The 26,600-nt window shown below is 47.5% G+C and overlaps 1 protein-coding gene across 2 annotated transcripts; it reads left to right on the top strand.

Annotated features, from left to right (window-relative positions):
• Window positions 1-91: 91 nt before the first annotated feature.
• BRAP (BRCA1 associated protein) lies at window positions 92-26,600 on the top strand. Of its 2 annotated transcripts, none has more exons than XM_054996694.1 (12): window positions 92-285; window positions 2,943-3,104; window positions 4,452-4,647; window positions 6,247-6,436; window positions 8,945-9,058; window positions 10,188-10,336; window positions 12,878-12,953; window positions 13,644-13,782; window positions 14,409-14,518; window positions 15,670-15,759; window positions 24,114-24,217; window positions 26,139-26,600. In XM_054996694.1, exons 1-12 carry the CDS (start codon window positions 213-215, stop codon window positions 26,497-26,499), a joined length of 1,764 nt encoding a protein of 587 aa, XP_054852669.1. In that variant the 5' UTR covers window positions 92-212; the 3' UTR covers window positions 26,500-26,600. The 2 variants fall into 2 exon arrangements, with proteins under 2 accessions (XP_054852669.1, XP_054852668.1); XM_054996693.1 differs by having other exon boundaries at window positions 92-294.

The following is a 26,600-nucleotide window of genomic DNA, read 5'->3' as shown; positions in this document are numbered from 1 at the left end:
CTGGTCAGCTGACCACCCTATCAGGCGTTGCGTGACCAAGGGAGGTCTGCGCAAGCGCGGTCTCCAGACGCTAAGAGGTCAGGGGTCAGAGGGCAAGGAGGCGGAAGTGGCTCATAATCTGAAGCGGCGTCGGCAGGACCGGTTTTCTTTCACCCCTTTTCTCTCGCCGGGTCGGGCCCCGCAGGCCCGGCAGTCCCCTCAGGGCGGGCCCTATGAGTGTGTCCCTGGTGGTCCTTCGCTTGGAGCTGGCCGAGACTTCGCCCGTGCCGGGCGGCTTCCCTTATTGTGCGGCCGGTGAGGCAGCAGTGGGGAAGGAGACGGGGGGCTCTGTAGGGGAGGGTGAAATGGCAGCGCTGGGAGTTTAGGGCTAACCCCTTCTCGCGGAATGTGGTTAGCTTGTGGAACTCCCTGCCACGGGGTGTGGTGACGGCCACTGCCTTTTAAGGGGCTAGAGAAATCCGTAGAGGAGGCAAAGCCTCCCCGTTATGGTCGAATGGATCCTTCTTTTTAGAAGGGGAGGTGACTGGTAATATTGCTGCTGAAGGGGCAGATCAAGATGGGTAGCGGTCTTAGTCTGTCTGTTGCAGTAGAAAAGAACAAGAGTCCAGGAGCACCTATAAGACTAACAGAGGTTGTGGGAGGGTATGAGCTTTCCTGAGTCACAGCTCGCTTCTTCAGAGGGGAAGGGGGAGAACTAATTTTGTTAGTCTTCTAGGTGCTATTGGACTGTTGCTCTTTTCTCCTGCTTCTAAAGGAATAGTCGTGTTAGTCTGCTATGCACTAAATAACTAAAAGTGCATGCTTTAAATGCTAACTGATTTAACAGAATTATCATATCTGGTGACATGGGGTCTAGCTTATGGAAAGTTATATGAGAATAAATATGTTAAAGGTTAAACAGGATTTTTATCTTACTATTGTATTTTAATAGTCAAGGGGTCTGGGTTTATGCCAATTGTGAAAGCAACAAAACTAGGCCACACACTGGCATGGTTTGCGTGTCTGCATAACTTGGGGAACTTTCTAGGTTTGTTTAAAAAAGCTTTGTAAATTACTAACAAAAAAAAGGCTAGTGACATTGAGAGTCAATTGTAGGGGAAGGGCAAACAGGGAGATTGGAAATTGACCTGCTCATTTACTTACAGAATCATAGAGGTTGGGGTTTCCAATGCCTGCATTTCCTTTCACAGTTTGTAGACTACCTCATGCTGTGGGTGTCTTTGTGCTGATTTTTTCTGCAGAAAATTACAACTTATCTGCAAACGGGAGAATAATATAAGTAATAATTATATTAGCAGCATATAAACCTATTAGCAGCAAGTAAATAGGGCAGTATTAGAACTTAAAATAAATAAGTTTATCTTGCTAATCAAGAGTGTGGCAGTTCTTTATAGCAGGCTTCCTGATAGCTCCTGGTTTTATAGCTTGTGACAAATAATTTCTGCCAAGGAACCCAAAAAACTGTAAACTGAGATAGAGTTGGTTCTCTTTCACTCTGGTAGTCAGTGTATATACTGCAATTTACTGAGATAGGTGTATGTGATGGGCTAGTAATATTTTTACTTTAGTTGTAAGCCTCATAAACTTAGTTGCAAGCCTCTCTTAAATATACAAATATACTGTCACTGCAACAATAACTTTTTAAGGTGGTGGATTTTCCTACAACGTATTAACATAGATCTCTGGAAACTTTACTTTGCAATAGCAAAATATGCATGGAATAACAAGTGTGTTTTAGGCTTCTTATTGTAAGGGACTGATCTCTCTCAATAAGTTTCTAAGTTAAGTGCTGCTTCAAGGCAAGTCCCTATCTCATTTGTAATTTAAGTTTCCCTTTTAAAATGGTTATGTGCTATAGAATTTTGAATGGCTTAAAAAAAAATGCTGCTGCTTTTGCACACATGAGAGCTGAACTCTCTACCTGATATAAAAGTATAAGGGGCTGGGGGCTGCCGCTGAGGCAGAGCAATTGGAAAGGTGCCTGTGTTAAGATTCTTTGCAGGTAGGAGTACAAGAAAGAAAGTGGGCGGAGTCTGTTAAGAGAACTGATTTTAAAACCCTGGAATATTTCAATTGCCCTGCCCTCTACACGTGTGGCTTCTGCCTCGCCTAATTATGCTAGTTATTAGGTGTCACATCCTGTTGATTGTATTGACTTACACTGCCTTGAGGTTCAGTGAGAAAAGTAGACTATAAATAAAGTAAATAAATAAAATAAATGATTACTAATGTGGTCTAGAATTTCCAGAATGCCCTTTAACCAGAGCTTTGTCATAATGAGCATCACTCCGCTGAAAAAAAGGCCCCCAGAAAAACATAAGCAGGGCCCTGCTGGATCACAGCACTGGCCTACCTGCACTGGCATCCTTTTTTCTAGCAGTTGCCACCCCAATGCCTCAGCAAGTCCACAAACAAGGGGAGAAGGTAGCAGTCTTTCTCCAGCACCCTGCAACTGGTATCCAGGGGTGTAGTGGCTCTGAAGATGGAGGCTCCATTTAGCCACAATGCTGTGGGCTTATCCATTTAAACAAGCAGAATTTTACTTTGCCCTGTATATTGATGGAGGCACATCATGGAAAGACTGCATAAGAGAAAAGAGAGCCCTCTAGCAACAGGCCAATTTATTAGGTTCTGTCCCTTAGGGAAATCCTGAATATCCATGTTGCAATTACTGTTTATGTGTAAATGCTGCTTCCTGTCATGTTTGGCATCTAATAAGTAATATGAACTTGAGGTTAGCTAAGCTAGATCAGGGATGTGTTGTAGCTCAAACAATAAGTGATTTGACAGAGAGGAAGGAAATCTTAATGAGACTTCGTGAATTAATAGCCAAGTGCAGCTCTAATACAGGTTTCTTGGGTCTTGTTTGAGTGAAGTTGTTTTGTTCTGTTGTGGCTGTTGGGCAGTGGTTATGATGAAATGAATCACTGTTTTTTTCTTAGCCACTGACATGTCTAATGAGGAAATCCAGGAGACGTCACTAGCTGCAGCCACAGCCTGTTTGGAAGGGAAGGCGCCGGTGGAGAAAGCAGCCATAATTCACCAACACATCGGCCGCAGGGAGATGACAGATATGATCATTGAGACTTTAAAGCCAAACTCAGGTACTTTGGAAATGCCCCTCTGGGCTCCTACAGTGAACACGCATGCAAGAAGTGCGATTATGGTGAATTTAGAAAAGTGTAGGTGGGGAAGAACAATTAAGCCAGAGGCAACAGTGTGCCTGTGATGCAGACTCTCTCTCTCTATGACAGATGGGTCACTGAAAGCTGCCTTGTAAAAAGCCACCTGCCTGGCTGCCTGCCAAGTAAGAGTTGTCTCTGGGGGGATCAAGAAAGGATGCTTCCATCAGATGGAAGAGATCGAGTTTCTTTTCCATTAGGTCATCGTTGCACCCTAATGGCACAGATTGTTGTTATTGGGGAAGCAGACTGGTACTGTATTTTGTGCACTTGTTGCAAACTGTAATGGGCTCACTTGCAAGGTTTTTCAAAGGCAGAGCTGACCTCCGTTTCTTGATTCTGCGGCCCGAGCACGGATGGATGAAAAAGAATATAATCTCCTGGCTGCATAGTTGGTCCAGTGCTTTCTTGAAAGATACACCAGAAACACTCCCCAAGACTTTGGTTGGCTCTTCAGGCAGAGTTTTAGCACGGGACACTTTTTAAAACCGTGGTCCAAATGGAGTTGCTATGGCAAAAGTAGACACTGTGCAGGATCGTTGTGATGATGTGTTGTCGAAGGCTTTCACGGCCGGAGAACGATGGTGGTTGTGGGTTTTCCGGGCTGTATTGCCGTGGTCTTGGCATTGTAGTTCCTGACGTTTCGCCAGCAGCTGTGGCTGGCGTCTTCAGAGGTGTAGCACCAAAAGACAGAGATCTCTCAGTGTCCCAGTGACACTGAGAGATCTCTGTGACACTGAGAGATCTCTGTCTTTTGGTGCTACACCTCTGAAGACGCCAGCCACAGCTGCTGGCGAAACGTCAGGAACTACAATGCCAAGACCACGGCAATACAGCCCGGAAAACCCACAACCACCATCGTTGTGATGGTCTGGTGGTGGGAGGGGAGAGTCCATAGCAATAGCAGAGTAACCTTTTTCAAGTTTACTCACTGTTTTGTGATGTTTTACCTTTTACAAGCGCTTCTTTAATCATTCAGCACTGTTTGGCCTAATATGCTCCTGTAAGGCTAGATGGCTTCTTGGTCCTTTTTAGCTGTGGTTCTGTGACTAAGTAGACTGGGGCACCAGGCTGTTTTATAACAAAGAAGCCCAGACTTGATTCTGGTATGAGCCACATCACAGAAGTGTTGAGCTCACCAGCTTCTAAAGGGCCTGTTTTTTTTTTATAAGATTTCTTTTAGATTTTTTGAAAATAACGCATTAGAGGCACAGCAAGATTTTCCTGCAAGAAATTTCTAACCTGGGATTTTCTTGATTTTATGGAAAGATGAGATGAAAGCAGCGATGGAAGAAGGGAAAGCTTCTGAGGCGTCATCTCCGGAGGACCGAAATAAACACGACGGCCAAAGCGTGGGGTTGGTGCCTGATTCTCCCTCAAAGCAGCTTCCGGATCAGATTTCCTTTTTTAGCGGGAATCCATCTGTTGAAATAGTTCATGGTATTATGCACCTCTACAAGACAAAGTAAGAAAACGCGCCTCATCTGGTATAGTTTGAGGGGCACAAGGCAAGGCTGCAAAGTCCTGTGTGGTGATCATTAATCTCCCGTCCCCTGGAAATGTGTTCTCCAGGGTTTGGCTCCAAAGGAATTTTCCTGCTCATGGAAGGAAACCTTGAATTCAACACCAGGATGTCTTGGGAGGAAGATGGGATGGTTGACTTTGTTTGTGTGGATATGTTACCACTCCTAAATCTTTATTATAACTGCATGCAACAGCTATGGTATTTAATAGCAAAGGCTTATGCTGTTATTCCAGAGCAGGGAGTTTAAGCTTTCTTCCTTCAGGGAGTCCTTTCTGAGTCGATTGATCTTATTAGGCCTACTTGGAGACCCCTATATTTTGCAGAGGCTTCTGGGTCATGAATGCAAAGCCAGCAGTTGTGCGCTTCATGAACTGAGAATGCTTGCACATAGCTAGGTAATAAGGTGCAGCCTATTTCAGGGAATCTTCACCACCGTTACTGGTACTCTTCTTGAGGAAACGGTGAAAAGGTTCCTTAGAATGCAGTTTGAAAGTTGCTACTTTAGAGGTTTAATGGTGTCTTGTCCGGCACTAGATTGCAGTGTCGTGTTTGAACGTGTGGCCTGCTTCGGATGTCACGGTTGTCATGGTTTGCTGCCGCATGAAGGGTTTTTTTGGGCTCATTCATTCCCTCTTATCACCAACAGTGACAGGCTTTCCAAGTTTGTGCCAAATCACAGCCTGACGTTACATCCCAACAAGCAAATAGTGATTTGCACCTTATCAGGATTCCAAAACACAATTTGTTCCCTGTTTGGAATCCTGGTTTACTGAGAAGGTGCGGATCAAAGTTTGTCCATTGAGAAGTAAGGGCAAGCTTTGGGTGTAACTCTTGTCCCACCTGAGGGGGATGTGCCAGCTTGAGGATTCCCTAGTCCTGTTCACGAAGTGATGAACGGTCAGTTGCCGTTGCCTCTCAACCAAACCTGAGACTTGATGCTTTTTTTTTTTTTTTTACTTTTATGGCTCAGTCTACACAAGATGCTTGACGCTCTGTGAATGGAGCTCCCAGTAGTACATGTATTTTCTGTAAAAACTGAGTACCTCCATTCATGGAGTGTCTCATGTGGTCATATGCTAAAGGTGATGTTGGTTGTGGTTTTTTGAAATTCTAGGGAATTAAAAAGAAAATACTGAAGGCAGTGTTTTATTCATGACTGTTGGCTTTGGTCAAATTGCAACTTTTCTCGCTTCAGTATCTCTAAAGAGATACTTATGTACCAATTTGTTATGTGCAGTTGTTTAGACTGCATTATATGATGTACAAGGCCTGGTTCATTGACAATGACAGTATGTGAAATCCTACTCTTGGCTCTGATCTGTTGCAGTTTTTTATAGGGATGCATTGGTAGTGGGAGCTTGCGAGGGTCAAAATTCACATGTACTGAAAGCTAAAGAGTTCTGGGAGTTTCATCCAGCGTCACTAATTCTGTCAATAGCAGTCCAGAGTAATAAACATCTACTCTGTTATGGTTGGCATTGGGTTGAGACTGTCAAGTGTTGCAGAACTTAACTGATTCCTCTAACTTTGTCTGTGCAGCAAGATGACCTCCTTAAAAGAAGACGTGCGGCGCAGTGCCATGCTGTGTATTCTCACAGTTCCTGCCACAATGACCAGCCATGATCTCATGAAGTTTGTGGCGTCTTTTTATGAAGTCATTGAACACATGAAAATCATCCGAGACTCAACACCAAACCAGTACATGGTACTGATCAAGTTTAGTACACAGGTAAAAATTTAGAGAGATTGAGTGCTGCCTGAAAGGAGAAGTTTTCGCTAGGAATGCTCCTTAGGCTTTTGAAAAGAATGCTCAATCAGTGCTCATCCAGCAGTATATTAGTGACAGAACCCCTAGTGTGAACACCCCTGAATGCTGTCTAAAGCCATGGAGGTCTAAGACTACATCAGCTCCTGTAACAGTGTGCTGGCTTTTGCTGTCTAGAGGTTCCTTCTGTGAAATGGCTCTCAGATAGTGAAATGGTGAAGGTATTTTATTTATTGATTTGATTTGATTTGATTTGTATCCTGCCCTTCCCGCACCAGCAGGCTCAGGGCAGATTCCAATTAATACAGTAATATAAAATACAATATCTTTAAAACCAATAAAACATCTTAAATATTTAAAAAAGAACCCACACAACAAGCAATACAGCAGCAGGTTTTGAAAAACATATGGCAGCAGATTTGACTTGGACTAGGAAAACCCAGATTTGAATCCTTCCACTGCCCCAAAGCTCACAGACCTTGAGCCTTCTGTGCTTTCTCTTCCTACTCTTCTAGGGGCACAGTATGGGTGAGAGGTATGTTTGCCACCCTGAAATCAGCTGGTGCGTGCGTGCGCTGGGATACCTACAACAGAGCAAACCACTTTTGCTCAGCCTAGTCTACCTTATAGAGTGGTTGGGGAGGAAGAAAGGTAGACAGAGCACCATTGTTGCTACTGAAGACCTTGGAGACAGGGCGAGATACAAATAAAAAGGTTCACTTCTTGGTGGAGGAAGTTAGGCAGGAGTCCTCTCCCCGGGTATGCAACATATAAATGGTTGCCAGCTGCCTCTGTGTCGAAAGGCTGCTTCCTTTGCCAAATGCTTCTTCCCTAGAGACATTCAGGGCCTTGTCTCCAATTGCTGATGGAAGCGGCTTCGCTTCTTGCTCTAAATGGCCCTTAATTACCAGCTGCAGCACAAGCAGTTTTCCCATCATCTGTATGATTTACTTTGTGCGTTGATTTGAAAGCAGGGAGTCAGGCAGGCTGGAGGAAAATACATATCAGCTGATAAGACTTGCAGAGCAAAGTGTGCCTTGGGTCTGGAGACTAAAATTTAAAAAGTTAAATTCTCCTTTCAAGGATGTGCACAGTGGTTGTGGACGTGCAAGAATCTAGAGGTGTAAGCTGTAGGGGGGTACAGTGGTGGTATCCATACCTGGAAGATTCGAGGCCTAAAAATTCAAAGCTCGCTCTAATCTTGTTACGCCTAGAAATTTGTTGCATCTTTTAAATCTGGTTTAATGTCATTTTTGTGATTCAGTTTTTAACTTTGGATTTGCAACTTTCTTTTAGCCACGAAAGTCTGAGTGCGCACACAGAGAGGGCTGCCATTTGGATCTTTTAAAAAGATAAATAAAGCATTTTGATTTCTCAGCGGTATGCATCAGTGTGCCTGCTCAGATTCCAAAACTTGCGTTCAGTTGCGGTTGTCAGATTTCCCAAAAGAACATTGTGTGTGTTTGGCGGGGGGGGGGGGGGGGGGAACGACTGTTGAGATCTTACTTCTTCTGCTGGCGGGGCCATTTTCAGAACACCCAATGTAGATCATTAATGGATATCACAGGGTGCAAATAGACTTTGGCATTCTCCTTGGTGTCATGAGCTTCAGACATTTGTACCTTCCACACAGACCTGTTTGCTGAGGAGCTCTTGTATGCATCCGGGATTTCTGGGAACAGAAGACTGCCGCATGGCTTATGTTCAATGCGTGTGGAGTGCTGCTGACCAGGCCTGCTGGGCCTTGCTTATAACCCTGACAAAACTGAGAGCACCTTGAGGATAAACCCACAGCTGTCATCTAGCTATAAATTGCAAGGGTGGGCCTGCTTTTTTCCAGTGATGCTTGTTGACCATCGTTACCTAAAATCTGCTAAAGCCATTGTAGAGAGGAAAGATTACAGACTTCAAGAAACAGACCACGGAGCCTCTGCTCGGTCATAGTCGCAGCACTTAGGATTTAGGTGATGCTTTCAGTATTCAGAGCATTATCTTATGTATGTTATCTCAGTAATCCACTCACCAGCCTTCTAAGGCAGGCCTGTATTATTATCCCCACATTGCTGGTGGGGAATCCTGAGGCTGTGAGTGGCTTAAACAAGGAAGGTGTCTAGAGAGATTCTTTCAGGTGTGAGGTTTGAATCAGGGGCTTCTTGGTTTGCATCTCAGTTTTTTTGGCCGCCTCTGGGCTGTGATGAGTCAGCCCAGCCTTCCTGCCTTTCTGTGCTTACTGGTGCCTCTGCAGCTGCTGTGGGGCTTCCTTGCCCCTTGGGTGGCAGACCACGGCCAGGGGAGTTGGGATATGGATTGGTCTGCCGTATATGTGGGGTGCCACTGGCCTTAGAAACGCTCTTTGCTTTTCATACTAATGCTGGTAGATGCTTGGGGATGCCCCCATCCAGCTCTTCGCCTTGTTCTGCTTAACATCCAGTCTGTTCAGCCTTTTGCCTTTGCCTCTCCCCCTTCCCCCAGGCAGATGCCGATAGCTTTTACATGACATGCAATGGTCGGCAATTCAACTCCATAGAAGAAGATGTTTGCCAGCTGGTCTACGTGGAGAGGGCTGAAGTCTTCAAGTCGGAAGATGTAAGTAGTTTGTTTGGATCTTTGCAAATGCTTTTGGGCAGCTAGGAACCCTCCCCTTCACCTTCCTGGTAGGATGTGTACAAACTTCACAGGCCATCTGTAAGTGCTGCCCGCTGTTCCTTGCAGATTCTAAAGCTCGTGAAACCAAATAATTCAAGCCAATAACCTGAATTTGAATTCTTCTCCTTGCCTTGAACTGATCGAGTGATCTTGGGCTGGTTGTTCTCAGCACATGAGCATCTGCCTGAGGGAGCTGTTGAAGATCAGTGCCCATTGGAGACTTGGCTACCCCCTCCCCTCTGGCCCTCTTCCCTGTTCCTTAACCTTTCGGTGTTTGTTTCTAGCCTCATGGCACCCCTGCCCAGTCTCTCTCAATCTCATCCCCACTGACTAGTTCTCCTGCTTCCCTTCTGTCCCCTCTAGAATGGCTCTTCCTTAATCTCCCAGAAACTGGTCACCCTCTGTGGTTTCCTGCTCTCTTGATCCCTTTTACAAAACCTGGGTGTCCCTTTCTGATACCGTCACCATTGCTGAAAGAAGAACAAAATCGCGTGAGAGAGAGCAGAGGGGCTGTTTAAATTTTATTATTAAAAGTGGCAACGAAGAGGCACAGAACAGCATGGGGGAGGTGGAGGGGTGGGCAGTAGGGCATCAGAGGTGGAGTAGAGGCTCAGAGGATTCTTTGGGTTGGCATGGATGAGAAGGCTTCATGGCAGGTAGTTTCTTAGGGAAAGAGATCCCAAGTAGGAGGACCGTTGGAAAACCTAAACATGCAGATGGTGTACTGTTTCCATCCTGCACGCTTTGCAGTCTTTTCTTTAACTGTTCATTTTTGCTACAGGAAGATCTTCCTTCTCTTTCCTTCATCCCAGATATCTTTTATGCATTTAATAGGCTTAGGCCATGGTCAGCTAGTTGTCCTTTCCCAGGTCTGTCTGTTGCAAAGGAGGAAGACAACTGTCCTTTGGCATCCATGCAAAGGGTGATGTGGTTAGAGTCATCTGCAGCAGCCTGTTAAAAGGACAGATAACCGATTGTAAAGCCTGTTGCATATGTTAAGAGATGCCGAGTGGCCTGTGTCGTTGAGCGGTCCAGGCACTGACAAAGATGTGGCCTTCTTCCTCCGAAGGGAGCCAGCCTTCCAGTCATGGACCTGACGGAGCTGCCCAAGTGTACTGTCTGTCTGGAGAGGATGGATGAGTCTGTCAATGGGATTCTCACCACAGTTTGCAACCACAGTTTCCACAGCCAGTGCCTGCAGCGGTGGGAGGACACCACGTGAGCTATTTTCTTTGCTCTGTACTATGCAGCAACGTGTGTTTGGGGCATGTGCGGATCTAACGGGGCAGAGTTCTCAGAAGGGGGGCCGTTTGCAGTGGTTTGGAGGCCCTTGTACCTCTGTTAACACTCACTTAAGAAAGCGATTTCCTTGTAACGATTGGCTCGCAGTGGCCAGTTCACACAGCCTTTGCCATCTCATATGTGTCAATCTGCCTCAAAGGTTGTATATAAAAAATTATTTGCCTGGCTTACTCTGGTTCATGTCCTTGGCCTAGAAATGAAATGGACCACTGGAAAATGAAGGGGTGCTGCATTGAACCTCAGCTTTCTGACAAATCAGAACATTTCCTTTCTCCCATTTCAAGAGATGACACTATGCCATTGTGAATTGGTAATCAGCAGAAGGGAAAGCATGCTTTTGACTATTTATTTTATTTCAAATTTGTATTCCGCCCTCCCTGCGAGCGGGCTCAGGGCGGATAACAACATTAAAATACAATTAAAAATTCATGTTAATTAAAAACAACACATTTAAAACAGGACGGTGCTGAACTCTTGGGCTGGCATTTTTTTAGCCTAATCAAAGTCATCATTGGGGACTAGTTTTCTTTCCCTAAAGATAACCCGCCTCTTTGGGAAGTCTGCCACAAACTTTGAGGGCCATTCGCTTAGGAAGTGATTTGCACCATTTTTCATGTCCATCATCCCCAAGATGATTTGCACAAAATGCTCTTGCATCTGTATTTTGGGATCCTTGCATTCCAAGCCAGTTCTCTTAGCCCTGTCCTCAGAGTTTGGCCTTTCATAGTTGTTCCCGTAGTTGTTGATAAGATGGGTTTTTGCTACATCCTTCAGAACTCCCAAGCAGGCCAATCGCTGCATTTCTCTGCTGCATATTTTACATTCCTGATTTTTGCTTAACATGTTGAGCCATTCTTTAGTTTCACAGCAAATCTGAACCCTACCACGTTATGGTACTCTCACAGAACGCTTTTGTATCGTTTTGCCTGCTGAGGAACCACCATGTCTCAAGGGCTCCTTGAGTGTTGCAAAGGATCTGTGGACGTTTTCTCTGCTTGCAGGGCTGCTGGCCAGGCCCATTGAACTTACTTGTAGCTCCAAGTGTATCCCAGAACATCCCCTCCCTGTAATTACAGTTTGGTGTTGTGGTTAAGAGTGGCAGGACTCTAATCCGGAGAGCCAGGTTTGATTCCCCGCTCCTCCACTTGAAGCCAGCGGGGTGACTTTGGGTCACTCACAGCTTTCTCAGATCTCTCTCAGCCCCACTCACCTCACAGGGTGTTTTGTTGTGGGGATAATAATGACGTACTTTGTAAACCGCTCTGAGTGGGCGTTAAGTCATCCTGAAGGGCGGTATATAAATCAAATGTTGTTGTTATTACATGGCACTAGAAGATCAGAGATGGCGGTCAATCCATCTTTTGGGTAGCTTTCTTTCTTTATTAGAATCTTTGTTGGCTGATGATAAACTGTTTTCTGAACAGCAGACTCTCAGAATTTTACTGGAGGGGTTGACCAAATAACTACTGTATCTGTAACCAAGTTTCTATACTCTACAGTGAAATATGGGCAAAGATGGTGTCTTACGCATAACATTCAAAAAATGGTCTTTACTTTGTCAGTTGTACTAGATTGATGATGTGTGGAAATGACATTATTGTTATTCATATAAATCTGTCCTTTTCCTGCTTCTATATGGCTTGCGGACTGTAGTAAAAAAAAAATTCTTACAATTGCTTATCTCTCTTTGAAGTAGCCCCCCTAAACTTTTGAGGCTGTAGTCTTAGAACCACGGCCCCTTACTTGAAGTCTGTTTAGTTGTCAAGTTCTGGGGCAAACTTTCAGCCTGGTATGAATTTAGGGTACAGATTTTTTCCCCTTCCCTAACAAGTGAACTGGATGGTGCCGTATCTGGATCCACTGTCTCCCTAGCCACCCAATCAGCCCCTCTCATGGGGTGGGAGTGGGTGGATGGGAAATCAGGTTGAAAGAGTATCCTCAGATACACAGAATTGAAATTTATCTTCTACTATCTCACTGGATGGGGACGAGTGTGCGCCCAACATTCATACTTGTGCTCATGCCTAAGAACTGCAGGGTCAGTGTATAGGATTCAGACCTTGGGATAGCAACTGATCAAGGGGTAAATCAGGGCGAGGCAAAGATCAAGGAGAAGGATTTTGCTGGTGAGTTCTTTGCTTTCAAGCTCTGGTCCAGAAAAGTTCATCACAACTAATTTTTGGAAGTGTGACATTTGGGGAGACCAGCTGAACGCAAAGCAGTGTTTTGGAATGATCTCCTCAAGGGCTGAAAATTTTGGGGAAATGAAACCAGGGGGTTACATGACAGCCCACAGCTGAATAGTGTACTGGATGTGTGTGTGTGGGGGGGGGGATTTGCTGGCCACCCCGGATCAGACATGTCTAACCTCTTTTTTAATCATGTTCCATATTTCTGCTGTCAGTCCTCTTGTCTTTGGCTTGAATTGTGACGGCTGCTCTTCCCTGACTCTTACAGGTGTCCTGTGTGCAGGTATTGCCAAACACCAGAGCCTGTGGAGGAGAACAAGTGCTTTGAGTGTGGAGTTCAAGAAGTGAGTAGACGGCTGTGGGGTGAGAGGTATTTAATTGGATCCGACCGCTGTCTTTGTGGCTGCGTCACTGGAAGGGGTTTTACTTTGCGATGGGGATTGTGCTCAGATGAGCCAATCACTTCAGTCTGACAATCCCTGAATGTTCTTTGCGATGGCATGGAGAGGGGAACTTGAGGAGGGAGGGGCTGGCACATTCACTCTTCTTAGAGGTGTGCGTATCTTAATCCCCAGCAGTCGTGGGATTCTTAGCCCTGGAGGCTCTATGCATTGCTGCACCTTGGCACATCCTTGGCACAAGTCAGATGAGGCAGCTTATCTGAGGAGGAGAGCTGTGGTTCATTACAGCTCACATTCCGATCAGTGTTAGTCTGTGAGTTGCAGCTGGACTTCTGAAGAAGGGAGCTGTGACTCTCGAAAGCTCATACCCTACCACAAATGTTGTTAGTCTTATAGGTGCTACTGGACTCTTGCTCTTTTCTGTATCTGAAGAAGTGAGCAGTGACTCACAGAAGCGCATACCCTACCCAAATTTTGTTAGTCTTATAGGTGCCACTGGACTCTTGTTCTTTTCTACTGCAGGACTTCGGTTTAATTTTCTGCACTGAACTAGCAGCTGCGCCTGTGCAGTCTTCACGCCCCCCTTCTTGCCTTTTTGTGTGCAGCAAATCTGTTAACCCTTTTGTCATGCAGAACCTCTGGATCTGTCTAATATGTGGGCACATCGGATGTGGACGCTACGTGAGTCGGCACGCTTACAAGCATTTTGAGGAGACGCAGCACACCTATGCCATGCAGCTAACCAATCACAGAGTCTGGGACTATGCTGGAGGTACCGCTTTTTCCTGAAGCAGCTGGGTCTGTCATCTTGGCCAAAACTGAGCTCCAGAGCATGTGAGAAGCATCTGAAGTGCACGGCCATCTTTTCCTGAAGGAGGAGGATGCCCTCCTGCCCTCTAGGAGCTGTTCCAGGCACAGATGTTTCCTTTTCTCTGTCATTTCTTTTCTACCCCAAGCACAAGCCCAATAAGGTAGCATACATTTTTCAAATGGGAGGCTGACTGTAGATTCATGTCGGACGGCTGTGCCACTTATGTGTACAAGAAGTGTCCGTGAGTCCTGCCAGGATTCTCGCGTACAGCGGTCTCACTGCTGTTTGTGCTCTGCTGTGTAAGTCTGGGAGCCCCAGAGCAGGAGCCCTGCAGCAGAAGTGAGATGCAAGAGGAGGGGTCGGGTTGACACATCCTGCCAGGGGCTTGGCAACAGGGACAGTTCCATCCTTTAGGTCCTGACATCTTTAGGGAGAGACTGGGAGGAGCTCAGGACAGGTGAGCTCAACAGGGTGTGGGCATGTGTCTCCCCTCACAAAGGGCAGGCCAGGTTGCAGGTCACTTCTGAATCTCAGGGAAAACTTGCATGAAACTACCTGCTGTCTGTTGCAACTCTCTGTCTCTCTAGATAATTATGTCCATCGCCTTGTTGCAAGTAAGACAGATGGGAAGCTAGTCCAGTATGAGTGTGAGGGAGACGTGTGTCAAGAGGAGAAGATTGATGCCTTGCAGCTAGAGGTAAGGAGCTGCTGTTTCCAATCCGGGCTGGTTCCCTCCACCGCCATTGTCATTTCCCCCAGCTCAATTAACAGCAACCCTGTTAAGTTTCCAATGTTTTCGTGCCACTAGTCGGGAGTGATTCTCACCGAAGTCAAAGTGCAGAGATATATTGGCGGGGGGGTGGGGGGGGGATAGGAGCTTATGTGCATCCTATTTGGAATGAGCTCCAGTCAGTGAACTGAGAGGGTTCCAATAGGATAACTGTACAGTGTACTCGGTGTAGCTCCCTGTTCTTCAATAAGCAGCAGATTAAAGGCAGACAAAAGGAATTACTGCTTCACACAATGCATAATTAACCTGTGGGTCTTGCTGCCACAAGATGTCTTGAGGGCCACTCGCTCGGGTGGCATTAAAGAGGATTAGGAGGAGTGGTCCAGCAATGGCGGTTGGCCATGAGGGCTAAAGACAACCTCCATGTTCAGAAGGCGTGAATACCGAGGGGGGGGGGGGTGCGGAGGCAACAATGGGGGCGGCCCTGCTTTGGGTGCCCTCCAGGGACTTTGGTTGGTCGGTCTGTGAAACAGGAGAAGGAACCTGGGTCTCAGTCAGCAGGCTGTTCTGAAGAGCTCCAACCTGCTCTGGGGCTTCCAACCTTCTGTTGTTATTACCCATAACTGTGACCACCCATGCCCTGGTCCTGGCAGCCGTGTGCGGCTCACGGTCAGGTGAAGCTGCTATAAACCAAGTCAGACCTTGGTGTACGAAGGTCAGTCTGTCCCCTCTGATTGGCCGTGGCTCTCCAGGTCCTGTGGCTGTGGTCTTCTGTGTTGCCTGATCCTTTTAACTGGAGGCGGCACAGATTGAACCTGGGACCTGACACATGGAAAGGAGGTATTTTCTCCTCCTGCGCTGGGGCCCCTCTCTGAGGAAATGTGGTGTGATTGAAAGTGACCCAAACCACTGAGGAAATACGTTTTTCCTCTCTTTCATTAGCATCGTTGGGATCCTTGGATCTTGGTAGAGAATTCTAGGTCTCTTCCTGACTCGAATCCGATCGCAGGTGGTGGAAGGGTTCTCCCTGCAGTGGTTTGTCTTTGTTAGCTAGAACCTGAGGACTTCAAAGGACTAGGTGACTGTTTTGTTTTGTTTCATTTTTCCATGGGATGCAGTACTCGTATTTGCTAACAAGTCAACTGGAATCCCAGCGCATCTACTGGGAGAACAAGATTGTCCGGATAGAGAAAGATACCGCTGAAGAGGTGAGCTGGATCCGTTACGGGGTTGGTGATGCATCATTCAGGTTTCAAGATGGCAGATTGGAGCCATGTTGTGCTAAGGCAGAGGAGGGAAGGGTTCGGCTTAAGCCAAAGAGCAGCGCAGTTCCCTGCTGCCTGATGCTGGGGCAAAACTCTTGGTCCATCAAGCCAAGGGCTATTGATTGTCTGACAGTGACTGTCCACAGTCTCAGGCAGCATCTTTCCCAGCTCTCCTGTCAGAGATCCTTTTAACAGGAGATGCCAAAGGGGAACCTGGGACCTCCTCTGCTTGCAAAGCAGATTCTGTACCACTGGCCACCTTTGGTCTGAAAGAAGGCCAGTAGGGATTGAAAGATCCATATCCAGGGCTTTTTTTCAGCAGGAACACAGTGGAATGGAGTTCCAGCACCTCTTTAAAATACTCGGCAATAGTGTGTGGATAATAATATAGTAGTTAGAGCCAGTTTGGTGTAGTGGTTAAAGAGCGTGGGACTCTAATCTGGAGAGCCGGGTTTGATTCCCCACTCCTCCACTTGAAGCCAGCTGGGTGACCTTGGGCTAGTCACAGCTTCTAGGAGCTCTCTCAGCCCTACCCACCTCACAGGGTGTTTGTTGTGGGGATAACAATGACATACTTTGTCTGAAGGGCGGTATATAAATCGAATGTTATTATTATTATTTCAAAGAATCCCATGTGTTTCTTCCTCATTTCCCTCTTGAGAGTTCCACCATCTCTTTTCCCAGGAAAAAAACCCCTGTCCATATCAAAGTTCCTCACTGCCCATCCTTTAATCCTTCTGGGGTACAGAAGGCATCGTTATTCTTTCCTTTGTTTCCACAGGACCTCCAAATAATTTTCTGTCCTGGAAACAGGAAAGAAGCAGTAGCCAAAATGGGACCAGAATGTTCTGGCGCTTCAACCAGAAATGCTGCCCAGTCCCCACGTGCTGCTTGCTGTTACCTTGGAGGCAGACAGCATACAGCTTAAATTTGGATCAGCTGGGTTGCTGCATTGGCCAGTTTGTGAACCTCTTTCCTAGCATACCATAGTTTGGAGTAAAACCTGACCAGGGAGTGCCTTGCCCAGAGTTCCACCTGGCTGGAATGGAGGGAGAGGCAAAACAGAGATACACCCCCCCCCATCAGCTTAGGGGCGTCCAGCTGCCATTTGGCTCACACTGGTCATGATGTTAAAAACTGCATAATGGTTGGTTCCTGCGCTTGCTGATCCCCCTTCATAACCTTTATGTTGAATTGTATATCACTTTGAATTCAGTGCCGGGAAAGCAGCATTAAAATGTCGCAAATGGTTAAACAGGTTTTCGGGGGGAAATAGTTAGCAGAGGCTGTCCGGATCATTAGAGCAACTGCCTCGTGGATCTTGCACAAGACTGGCTGGTTTCTTTTTGCCAGAGTTTGCTAGCAATTCATCCGCATCCATAGGGCGAATACTTTCAGGGCTGAGATATCTGAGAGGAATAGTTGTGTCAATCTGTGACAGCAAGGATGCCTGACAGATTTCTTATGGCTTAATAATAATAATAATAACATTCGATTTATATACCGCCTTTCAGGACAATTTAATGCCCACTCAGAGTGGTTTACAAAGTGTTATTATTACCCCACAACAATCACCCTGTGAGGTGGGTGGGGCTGAGAGAGCTCCAGAGAGCTGTGACTGGCCCAAGGTCACCCAGCTGGCTTCGTGGAGGAGTGGGGAATCAAACCCGGCTCTCCAGATTAGAGTCCCATGCTCTTAACCACTACACCAAACTGGCTCCCCAGTTTGGTGGGGACTAGAGCCCAGTCCTCACATACCTGAACCGTGTTCCCAGCTGGCAGACATATACATACCTGCATAATACATCAGTTAGTTTTTACGGTTCCCATTTCATTCCCAACAACTTGATTCATCTCCAGGAGGGACTGCTAGCAGGGCTCTTGGCTCAGTTGTTACTTCCAGAGAGGCAAGCATAAAGATGCTTTGTGACACCCAGAGCATCTATCCTTGGCCTAGGTTGGGCCCATTCATTTTCTTGTTACTTTGTCAAAATCCTCTGGATAGGTCACTTTAAATCTAACGATTCCACCCCTGGAATAACTGGAGGTCCAAGGGAAACGTGCCAGCAGCTCTCATTCTGTGTGCGCTGTAGCTGATGAGGCAGGGCTAAACGTGAGCTGAAATAACGGTTTGGGGGGAGGATTGCAGGAGCTCTCCTCTCCAAACAGACTGCGCACTCCTTTCTTCCAGGTCTTGAGAGTTTGAGCTGACGGCCGATCCCAGGAGGGTGTTGAGGATTTGATTGGGCCTGCCCCTTTACAGATTACATATTATTTTTACCACTTTGTCCAGTCCTGATCAGTATCTGGAGCAGCAAGGAGATCAGGGCCTACAGATCATCTAACACTGGAGGGACCCAAAATGAGACACATCACCCCCAAGGTCCTCTTAGGGCTGTAGCAGGAGGGCTAGGCCTCTTAGGGTTACGGGCCTTAGCATGTCAGAGGAGGGATGACAGAAGGGGTGGCGTTTGTCTCCTCCCCACACTGGAATTCCTTATTGCCTGAGCAAACCCATTCACAGAAAAAGTTAAGAGTCCCGTAGCACCTTTAAGGCGAACCAGCTTTATTGTAGCATAAGCTTTCGAGAACCACAGCTCTCTTCGTCAGATGCATCATTATGCTACAACAACGTTGGATAGCCTTAAAGGTGCTACTGGACTCTTTACTGTTTTGCAGCAACAGACTAACTCCTCTGGACAAAAAAGTTGTCGATCGAGTTGGTGATCTACAGTGGGGGAGAGAGAGAAGGAAATCAAGCACCGGATGACCAAGATCCTGTCTGCTCTCAGCGGTGCTCATCTTCCTCCCACAGCTGCTACGGGAGGTTTCCATTTGCAGGAGTTTCTCAGGCAGCTGCGGTGCTGCCACGTCTTTGTTTCCCTCGGGGCTGAGTTCCTCTGCTTCCTTGAGAAGCCCAGTTGGGGTCTCCTCTTGGGAGCTGAGTGGGGAAGGAGCCAGCTGCCCAAGGTCAAAAAAATGGCAAGAGTGACTTTCTCAGGTAGATGTTAGAAGTCCCTGAAAGTCCCGCCTCTGCTGGTGGCTGACCCAATTCACCTGGCGTCCTGTGGCATTGGGGAGAGAGAACCCTGTTGCTGGAGGTGTGGCCTGTCCTAAATGCCGTCCTTATGAAATGCTTATTGTAGACTTCAGTAGTCTTCTCTTGCAACCAGTGGAATTATTGTAAGGCCGACTGGAAGACCCAGTTTGGTCTGCGAAAGCTCAGTTAGCTTCTGTTAGACTGAAGACAGTTGCTTCAGTCTATGGGATGCTGTCCAAGTAGCAATTCTGATTTGTTATACTGGGTAAGAATCTAGTCAAGTCTAACCTTGAGCTTGATTCAGAGCCAAGCTACAAGCGACGCCTGACACAGGTTGGACACTTGTCAGCTTCCCTCAAGTTTTGATGGGAAATGTAGGCATCCTGGTCTTACAGCTTGGCTCTCTATTTAATTAAAGTTTACAGAAACCCCACACACACACACCCAGCGGAGAGGAAGGGGGGCACCCGGTGAGAGCTCGACGCCTGCACTCCCCTCCCGACCACATGTTCTCCCTCCCATAGACTGCTGCTCTGTAAACTTCAATGGAGAGCCAAGCTGCAAGACCAGGACGCCTACATTTCCCATCAAAACTTGAGGGAAGCTGACAAGTGTCCAACCTGTGTCAGGCGTCACTTGTAGCTTGGCTCTGAGTCGGTCCTGGGTAGGGGGGCAGGAGGCCATCTGGTGCAGGAAATCAAAGCAAGAAGGGGATGGAAGCAGGGAGCCAGTTAGGGCTTCTTCTGCATGAGCCCCTGTGAAGGTGATGGAAAACGCGCACGAGTTTAAAAAATCCTGGGCTGCTTGATGCTGGTATGCAAGTATTTTTTTTTTTGTTTCTATGCAGGATTGCACAGAAACAGGGTTGAACTTTTTTTCTCCAACCTGCAAAATGAGGGGGAAGGAGGGGGAGATGCTGAGCTGTCCCCTTCCGAGTCCTTGGTTCAAATTTCTCCTCTGCCTCCAACTTGCCAGATAGTCTTGGTTGTGTCACTTTCTCAGCCCACCCACAGCCCATCTGAGCACTGTTGCTTATTACGTATAAAATACATGCCTGTAAAATTTCTGCCCGGTACCAGACTGTGATCAAAGAGGTCACCACGAATTGGTGCTCAGTTTCAAAAGAACATTAAGTGCAAAGAGAGGGGATGATGAGGAAAGATGGAAAACTGTCATGGTTGGGTTAGATTAAAATAAAGAAGAAAGTTGAAATCTCTCCTGTATGCTAATTTGTGTATGAGTAGGAAGAGCAAGAGAAATCCAATAGAATGTCATAAAGAAGAAGAAAATAAAAGTGGGGCAGAGAAGAACCTGCTGAGCACTGGGAGGGTTCCATGCATAAGGGGCTGTGGGGGAGGTAGCGCAAGGCAGCGGAAGTTCAATAAGAAAGTTGTTGGGTTGTGAATGGAGCACCCAGCAATGACAACAGAGATTTGATCAATGAAGCCCTATGAGTATGTTAATGTCAACTTACTGGATAGTATTATCAAAGGCTTTCACGGCCGGAGAACGATGGTGGTTGTGAGTTTTCCGGGCTGTATTGCCGTGGTCTTGGCATTGTAGTTCCTGACGTTTCGCCAGCAGCTGTGGCTGGCATCTTCAGAGGTGTAGCACCAAAAGACAGAGAGATCTCAGGCTCAATGTGTCACGGAGGTGCTACACCTCAGAAGATGCCAGTCACAGCTGCTGGCGAAACGTCAGGAACTACAATGCCAAGACCACGTCCACGTCTACAACAACTTACTGGATAGTAGTTTTGAAAGACAACGTGAATCCTTTGAATGCTTCAGGTACTACACAAGTGTTAATACTGTACATTGTTGTTAATGTTTATAAGGCTGTTGCCCGGTTAAAGAAACCATTAACTGTATCACTGTTCTCAGTCTATTTCCAAGCTCAGTTCAAGGTGCTAGTTAATGCCCTTCACAACCTGAGGCCCACATATTTGAAAGACGGTCTCCTTCCATATGTCCCTGAGAGCCAACTACCGTCTTCAGGCAGCCATCTGCTGGCAATCCCACCTCTTAGGGTGGCCCACCTGCCATCTACCAGAGCGTAGGTCTTTTCCATTGTGCCTCTGCTCTGTGGAATGGGCTCCCTGAAGAGGCTTACAACAATAATAACAACAGCAGCATTCAATTTATATACCGCCCTTCAGGACGACTTAATGCCTACTCAGAGTGGTTTACAAAGTATGTCATTGTTATCCCCAGGGCTTTTTTTCAGCTAGAACGTGGTGGAACGGAGTTCCGGCACCTCTTGAAAATGGTCTCATGGCTGGTAGCCCCACCCCCTGATCTCTAGACAGAGGAGAGTTTAGATCGCCCTCCACACATGGCGTGGAGGGCGATCTAAACACCCCTCTGTGTGGAGATCAGGGGGCGGGGCCACCAGCCATGTGACTATTTTTGCTGAGGGCGATTTAAATTTTTAAAAACTCCTCCCCTTGTTCCAGCTGACCTAAAGTGATGTCATTGCGCGGTCCTGGGAGCATGTGTACACTTTGCGCGTGCACATGTGGTACCAGGGGCACCACCTCCCGCCAGGAGTTGCCCCCTGTGCTGGCAACCCACTGAGTTCCACCACCTCTTTTCCCAGAAAAAAAGCCCTGGTTATTCCCACAACAAAACACCCTGTGAGGTAGGTGGGGCTGAGAAAGCTCCAGAGAACCGTGACTAGCCCAAGGTCACCCAGTTGGCTTCAAGCGGAGAAGTGGGGAATCAAACCCGTCTCTCTCCAGATTAGAGTCCTGCTGCTCTTAACCACTACACCAAACTGGCTCTGGGAGGTCCCACCTTGGAGACCATTAGGGGGCGCTGCACGGCTTGTCTGTTTGCCCGGGCTTTTGAGGTGGTTTGAATGGCAGCCATTTTTAAGGGGGGGGGGTTGGGGGTTATTTTATTTTGGTTTTAACTGTAGACGTTTTTAACCTAATACTGTAAGCTGCCTTGAAACATGAGGAAAGGTGAGGAATACGGTCATAACCAGCACCTTGAATTGAGCTTGGCAAGAGACTGGCAACCCACGTAGCTGTTTCAAAGCGGGTCACGTTCTCAGCTAGCTCCTGGCAGTTGTTGGGCTGCCACATGCTGGACCAGTTGTCGCCTCCAGGTCGTTTTCAAGGGCAGCACAGTGTAGTAACCCAGCCCTTTCTTTTTAAACCACGACTGGCTGCTTCAGCTGAATGGCAGCGAACAAGAACCGCTTCTGCTGCCTTCTCGAGGTAGAGGGACGCAGGCAGGGCTTCTCTGCAGAGGAAGCAGTGCTGCTCGACCGTGGAGCTGGATTTCTCTTTTTTGTTTGCTTTGTGTGCCTCTGGAAAGTGTGTCAATAGAGCACGGTCATGTGGCTCTAGTGCTTACTGTAGCAAAAACCTCAAATGCAGAGGTTTTTTTCTTTTAATTGACGGGGCAGGAATTTCAAAAGGAACGACGCTTTCCACGTGCCGGCAGGTTATCTGTATTCATTTCTATTAGCAGCAAGCCTAAGGTTAAATATTAATTTTGGAAATGGCATATTCTAGAACAGTACTGCTAAAAGCAACCCTCTATAAGAATGCGGTTGTGATCCCCCCACTTCCCAACTGAGCACTGTTAAAAGGCAAGAAAACGGGGGTGAGTTTGACAGGCATTTGTGCTCGGGCTTACCGTTACTCTGCTGTTGGGGAAACAAATGCCCCTGTAAAGAATATACCCTGCAGCTTTATGTATATTATTTGAACAGCACTTCCTATACTCGACAGCTTTATGTATAGTATTGTAAGCCCCTCAAAAGCATAATTATCTTTGCATTCATAGAATGATAGGATTGGAAGGGACCTCCAGGATCATCTAGTCCAACCCTCTGCATGATGCAGGAAATTCACAATTATCTCTCCCCCCCCCCCCCTATTCCAAAAACACACCCAGGGACCCCTGCCAAGAAGATGGCAAAACATCGTCAGGATCCCTAGCTGAACTGGCCTGGGGAAAATTGCTATTAGATTCTCAAATACGCACTCTGCACATTCTCAGAGGAATGCTCTTCTGATGCTGTATACGTCAGGCCTGATCCATGCCATGGTGGGAGCTGAATGCTGGCTGTATGTGTAATTTCCAATGCAGAAATATATACATGGGTCATTTTTCTAAAAGTGTTTGACAAATTGCTGTGCATGACCTGGATCTGTCAGCAAGGGGTCCAGTCTCAATGCAGTGGGATGGCGTTGCCTGTTCTGGCTGATCGTAGCCGTTTCACAGGGTGGCCAGCGCTAGGTAAAGATAGCTTGCCCTGCAGAGACATAGGATGGGGTGGTGGACCTCAGCCTTTCTGGACCTGGGAGCCACTAAGCGTGGGAATCAACGAGCTGCAAGCTTGTGACAGGAAGTCATGAGATCAGAGCGATGTGTCAGGAGTGGGTTGGGGGAAGCCAGAGTTATTGCCTCATCATGAGTCTCAAGGCCAGGATCATGTGCAGGAAACCCAAAGGGTGCTGGGAACAGGAAACACACGCAGAGCGCTGGGAGGCGTCTCTCATAATGAGGAACAAACCAGCCCTGCACCAGTGAGCAGCCTCCCCTTGCCATCTGCCGTTCTTCTCAGCATGCTTCCAAAGGGAGACTGGTGGCATGGAGCCCTCACTCTCCACGCAGCAGGTCCTTCCCGAAGGCAGCTGTAGAACAAGAAGGGCTCTGCGACACACCTAAGGGTCTCAGCTCATGGGTTGTAGATCTTTGAGCTAGAGTGGACCAGCCTGTCCATTTAGCCCCGATTGGAGCTGTCAGAATGAAATTTGGCCTGATTGCCATAGGAGAGATACAGCGAGTAAAGCAGTAGCGTCTGCTTCCGTACTCCATGGTGACCGTTGATGGCTTATAGTTCAGTACCAGAATTTCATGCTCTTTCTAGCACCCTTCTGAGCTCTGTGAAAGTCAGTCTCGCGAGTGATGCCTGAGGAGTGGGCCACTGCTCTTCCCTCTTGATTATTTCAGCACAAGGGGGTGGGAAGCTTCCATTTATTCAGCTGGGACTGGCTGGGGCAGCCCTTTGGCAGTTGCCTTCTGGTGGATGTGTTTCCTTTACAGCCTCAAACGGTCAGAACCCAGGTGCTCCTGCCCCATCCCCCCATCCTCCTCCTCCTTTAATATGTGTTCGCAGTCCACCACCCTCCCCCACCTACAGAAGCATGTCTAGATTTAGTCCAGGAAACTCAACTCTCGTAATGAAAATATGCATTTGGACTTTGGCACACTTGAGCAGTCTCTTTGTTTTCCAACAGATTAACAACATGAAAACTAAATTTAAAGAGACCATCGAGAAATGTGATGCTTTGGATCACAGGCTGAATGACTTACTGAAGGAGAAACAGTCGGTCGAACGGAAGTATGTCTGCCTTGTTCTTTCTCTAGAAAGTGGATTCTTTCCAAACTAGCCTTAAATGCTGATTTAATTCCAGCAGATTCCCTCTCCTTATTTCGTGCCTGAGATCTTGACATGGTTTTTCTAGTTTCCTGAGTATGTGCACAGGTATGTCATCGGTGCTGTGGAAATCACCAGACCCCGAGGTAGAACCTCCTTATTCTACTATAGCAGCCAAGAGTCTTGTGGCACTCGTAAGACCGACAAATGTATTGCTGCATCACATTGCACAGAACCAAGAAAACAGATTCAAGCTCAGTGGTGTGGAGCACTCTCTGCATTTGATGAGGGTGTGAGGAAGAGCATGAAAGAGGACAGGTTTTTCCCGCTGGAGTGAGATAGCCACCCCAGGTTCTACTGAGAGAATGGCCGATCTGCACAGGAATTCTAGCTTGGTCTCAGTAGAATCTGAGAGTGGCGGGGGTCGCTCATTCTAGAAAATTAACTGTTCCTCCCTCCTGTCTCTGCCCCTCTTTCTTTGCCAGTTCATCTACAGTAAACCCACTTCTTCCTCTGACGGGGGCCATTCCCACACATCTTACCTGCCTGTGGAACATCGCATGAGAGAGACCCAGAAGACACCGTCTTCTTGCGTGAAATCGCGCCAGGAAGACGCCGTTATCTGGGAGTTTTGTGCGATTTCGCACAAAACTCCTGGATAACGGCGTTTTCCTGGTGCGATTTCGCGCGATGTGACGCAGGCAGGTAAGACGTGTGGAAACGGCCAGGATCGTTTTCCCAACTTTGCAGTGTAATGTAGCATGCCTGTCTCCTAGGTTACTGGGCAGCCTGCATTAAATTACGCACTCTTATCTTCGGATGTTTTTATATAACAAGCAGGAGGGCATGTGAAGAAGCACAGGGGGCGGGGGGCAACTCGAAATTTCCACTCCAGGACCTTCTTCCCCAGCCCCCCTTTAACTGACATTTCGGTACTCTCTATACTCCTTTCCTTCAGGCCCATATTTAGTCCTCATCAGGCTTTTAAAGGACTTTTTTCTGAATATTTGGAAGGCCCCCATGTCTGTGTAGAAACCCCAGCTTTGTCTGTCGGCAGCCTTGGTTTTGGAGCTTTCATCCTGCACACCAGAGGCAGCCAGTTTCCAGTCTGCTTGGGTGGCCCTGGTTTTGTTAGGGGGGGGGCAATTGAATGAGAGGCCCAGCGCCTAACAGCAGAGAGAGGTGGTCTCTAGAGGAAAGGCAAGGGATGGAATTCCCCAGAGTTGGGGCCGCCACTGAAAAGACTCTGCTCCCGGTGGATGCCACTCAGGGGTCTACTTGTGATGGTATCCCAAGCAGGGCCCCACTGATGCATTGCGAAGAGCAAAATCTTCCGTGTCTGCTGCTCCTCTGGTACTGAGATTTCCGAGAGTTGGAAACTTGCTTTTTATAAAAAAGATCTCTCCACCCCAAACCACATTCTTTACTTTTCCTGGACTCCTGCACAACTGCAACATTTGGACCCTCGTCCAAAGCAGGACCTTCCTCCTTCCCTGGTTAGCTCTGTTACTAACCCACAGAGGTTGCTGCCTGCTTCCTGTGGTCTGATGGCTGAGCTAGCACCGAAGTCATCCTTTTCATGATGTTTCTGTGCCTTGAGTTCAGCCAGCAAGGGCACAAAAAGACATTTTGTGTGGCTGTTTTCTCAGTCCCCGCCCCCTATTCAAGGCTTATGCACCCTGCGCAGTGTAATCCATTTGAGAACGTCCTTGCTTAAAGTTTAGCCCCCAAAGCGTGAGGACATTTTAGCAAATGGTGCCAGTCCTTGTTTCGTTCTGCTGGGTGGAGATGTGCCTAGGGTCCTCTTTAAGGATCATTGGGGATGGGGCAGGCTCCAAGCTAATCCGCCGCGCCCCCCCCATTGTCATCCACGCCTGCCTTTCAGATGCAGCCAGCTAAGCAACAAAGTGTCCAGACTCACCACCGAACTGAAGGAAGAGCAAGAAATGAACAAGTGTTTGCGAGCGAACCAGATCTTGCTCCAGAACAAACTGAAGGACGAGGAGAAGCGGCTGAAGGAGACGTGCGAGCAGAAGGACCTGCAGATCACGGAAGTTCAGGAGCAGCTGCGGGATGTCATGTTCTACCTGGAAGCACAGCAGAAAATCAATCACCTCCCTGCTGAGACTAGACAGGAAATCCAGGAGGGGCAGATCAATATCGCCATGGCATCGGCAGCAGGCTCTTCTGCCGGGGGCACTGGGAAGCCTTCGTCCCGGAAGGGGAGGGCCAAGCGGGGCAAGTGAGAGAGGAGGCCCGGGCAATGGACCTTACCAAAGCTGGCCCTGGAGAGGTCATCAGAGGCAGAATGAGTGTCGCCCGTCAGGCTCAGCAGGCACACGAGTCT

Source organism: Eublepharis macularius, chromosome 13 (genome assembly GCF_028583425.1).
Source record: "Eublepharis macularius isolate TG4126 chromosome 13, MPM_Emac_v1.0, whole genome shotgun sequence".
NCBI lineage: Eukaryota > Metazoa > Chordata > Lepidosauria > Squamata > Eublepharidae > Eublepharis > Eublepharis macularius.
The sequence above is the reverse complement of the archived record's forward strand: the minus strand, read 5'-3'. Positions and strand labels throughout refer to the sequence as shown.

Excerpts from the sequence above, each read along its gene's own strand:
- BRAP (XM_054996693.1), top strand. The coding sequence starts at position 213 with ATGAGTGTGTCCCTGGTGGTCCTTCGCTTGGAGCTGGCCGAGACTTCG. Across the intron at positions 9,059-10,187 it reads AAGTCTTCAAGTCGGAAGAT|GGAGCCAGCCTTCCAGTCAT; the intron begins GTAAGTAGTTTG and ends CTTCCTCCGAAG. Across the intron at positions 14,519-15,669 it reads TTGATGCCTTGCAGCTAGAG|TACTCGTATTTGCTAACAAG; the intron begins GTAAGGAGCTGC and ends CATGGGATGCAG.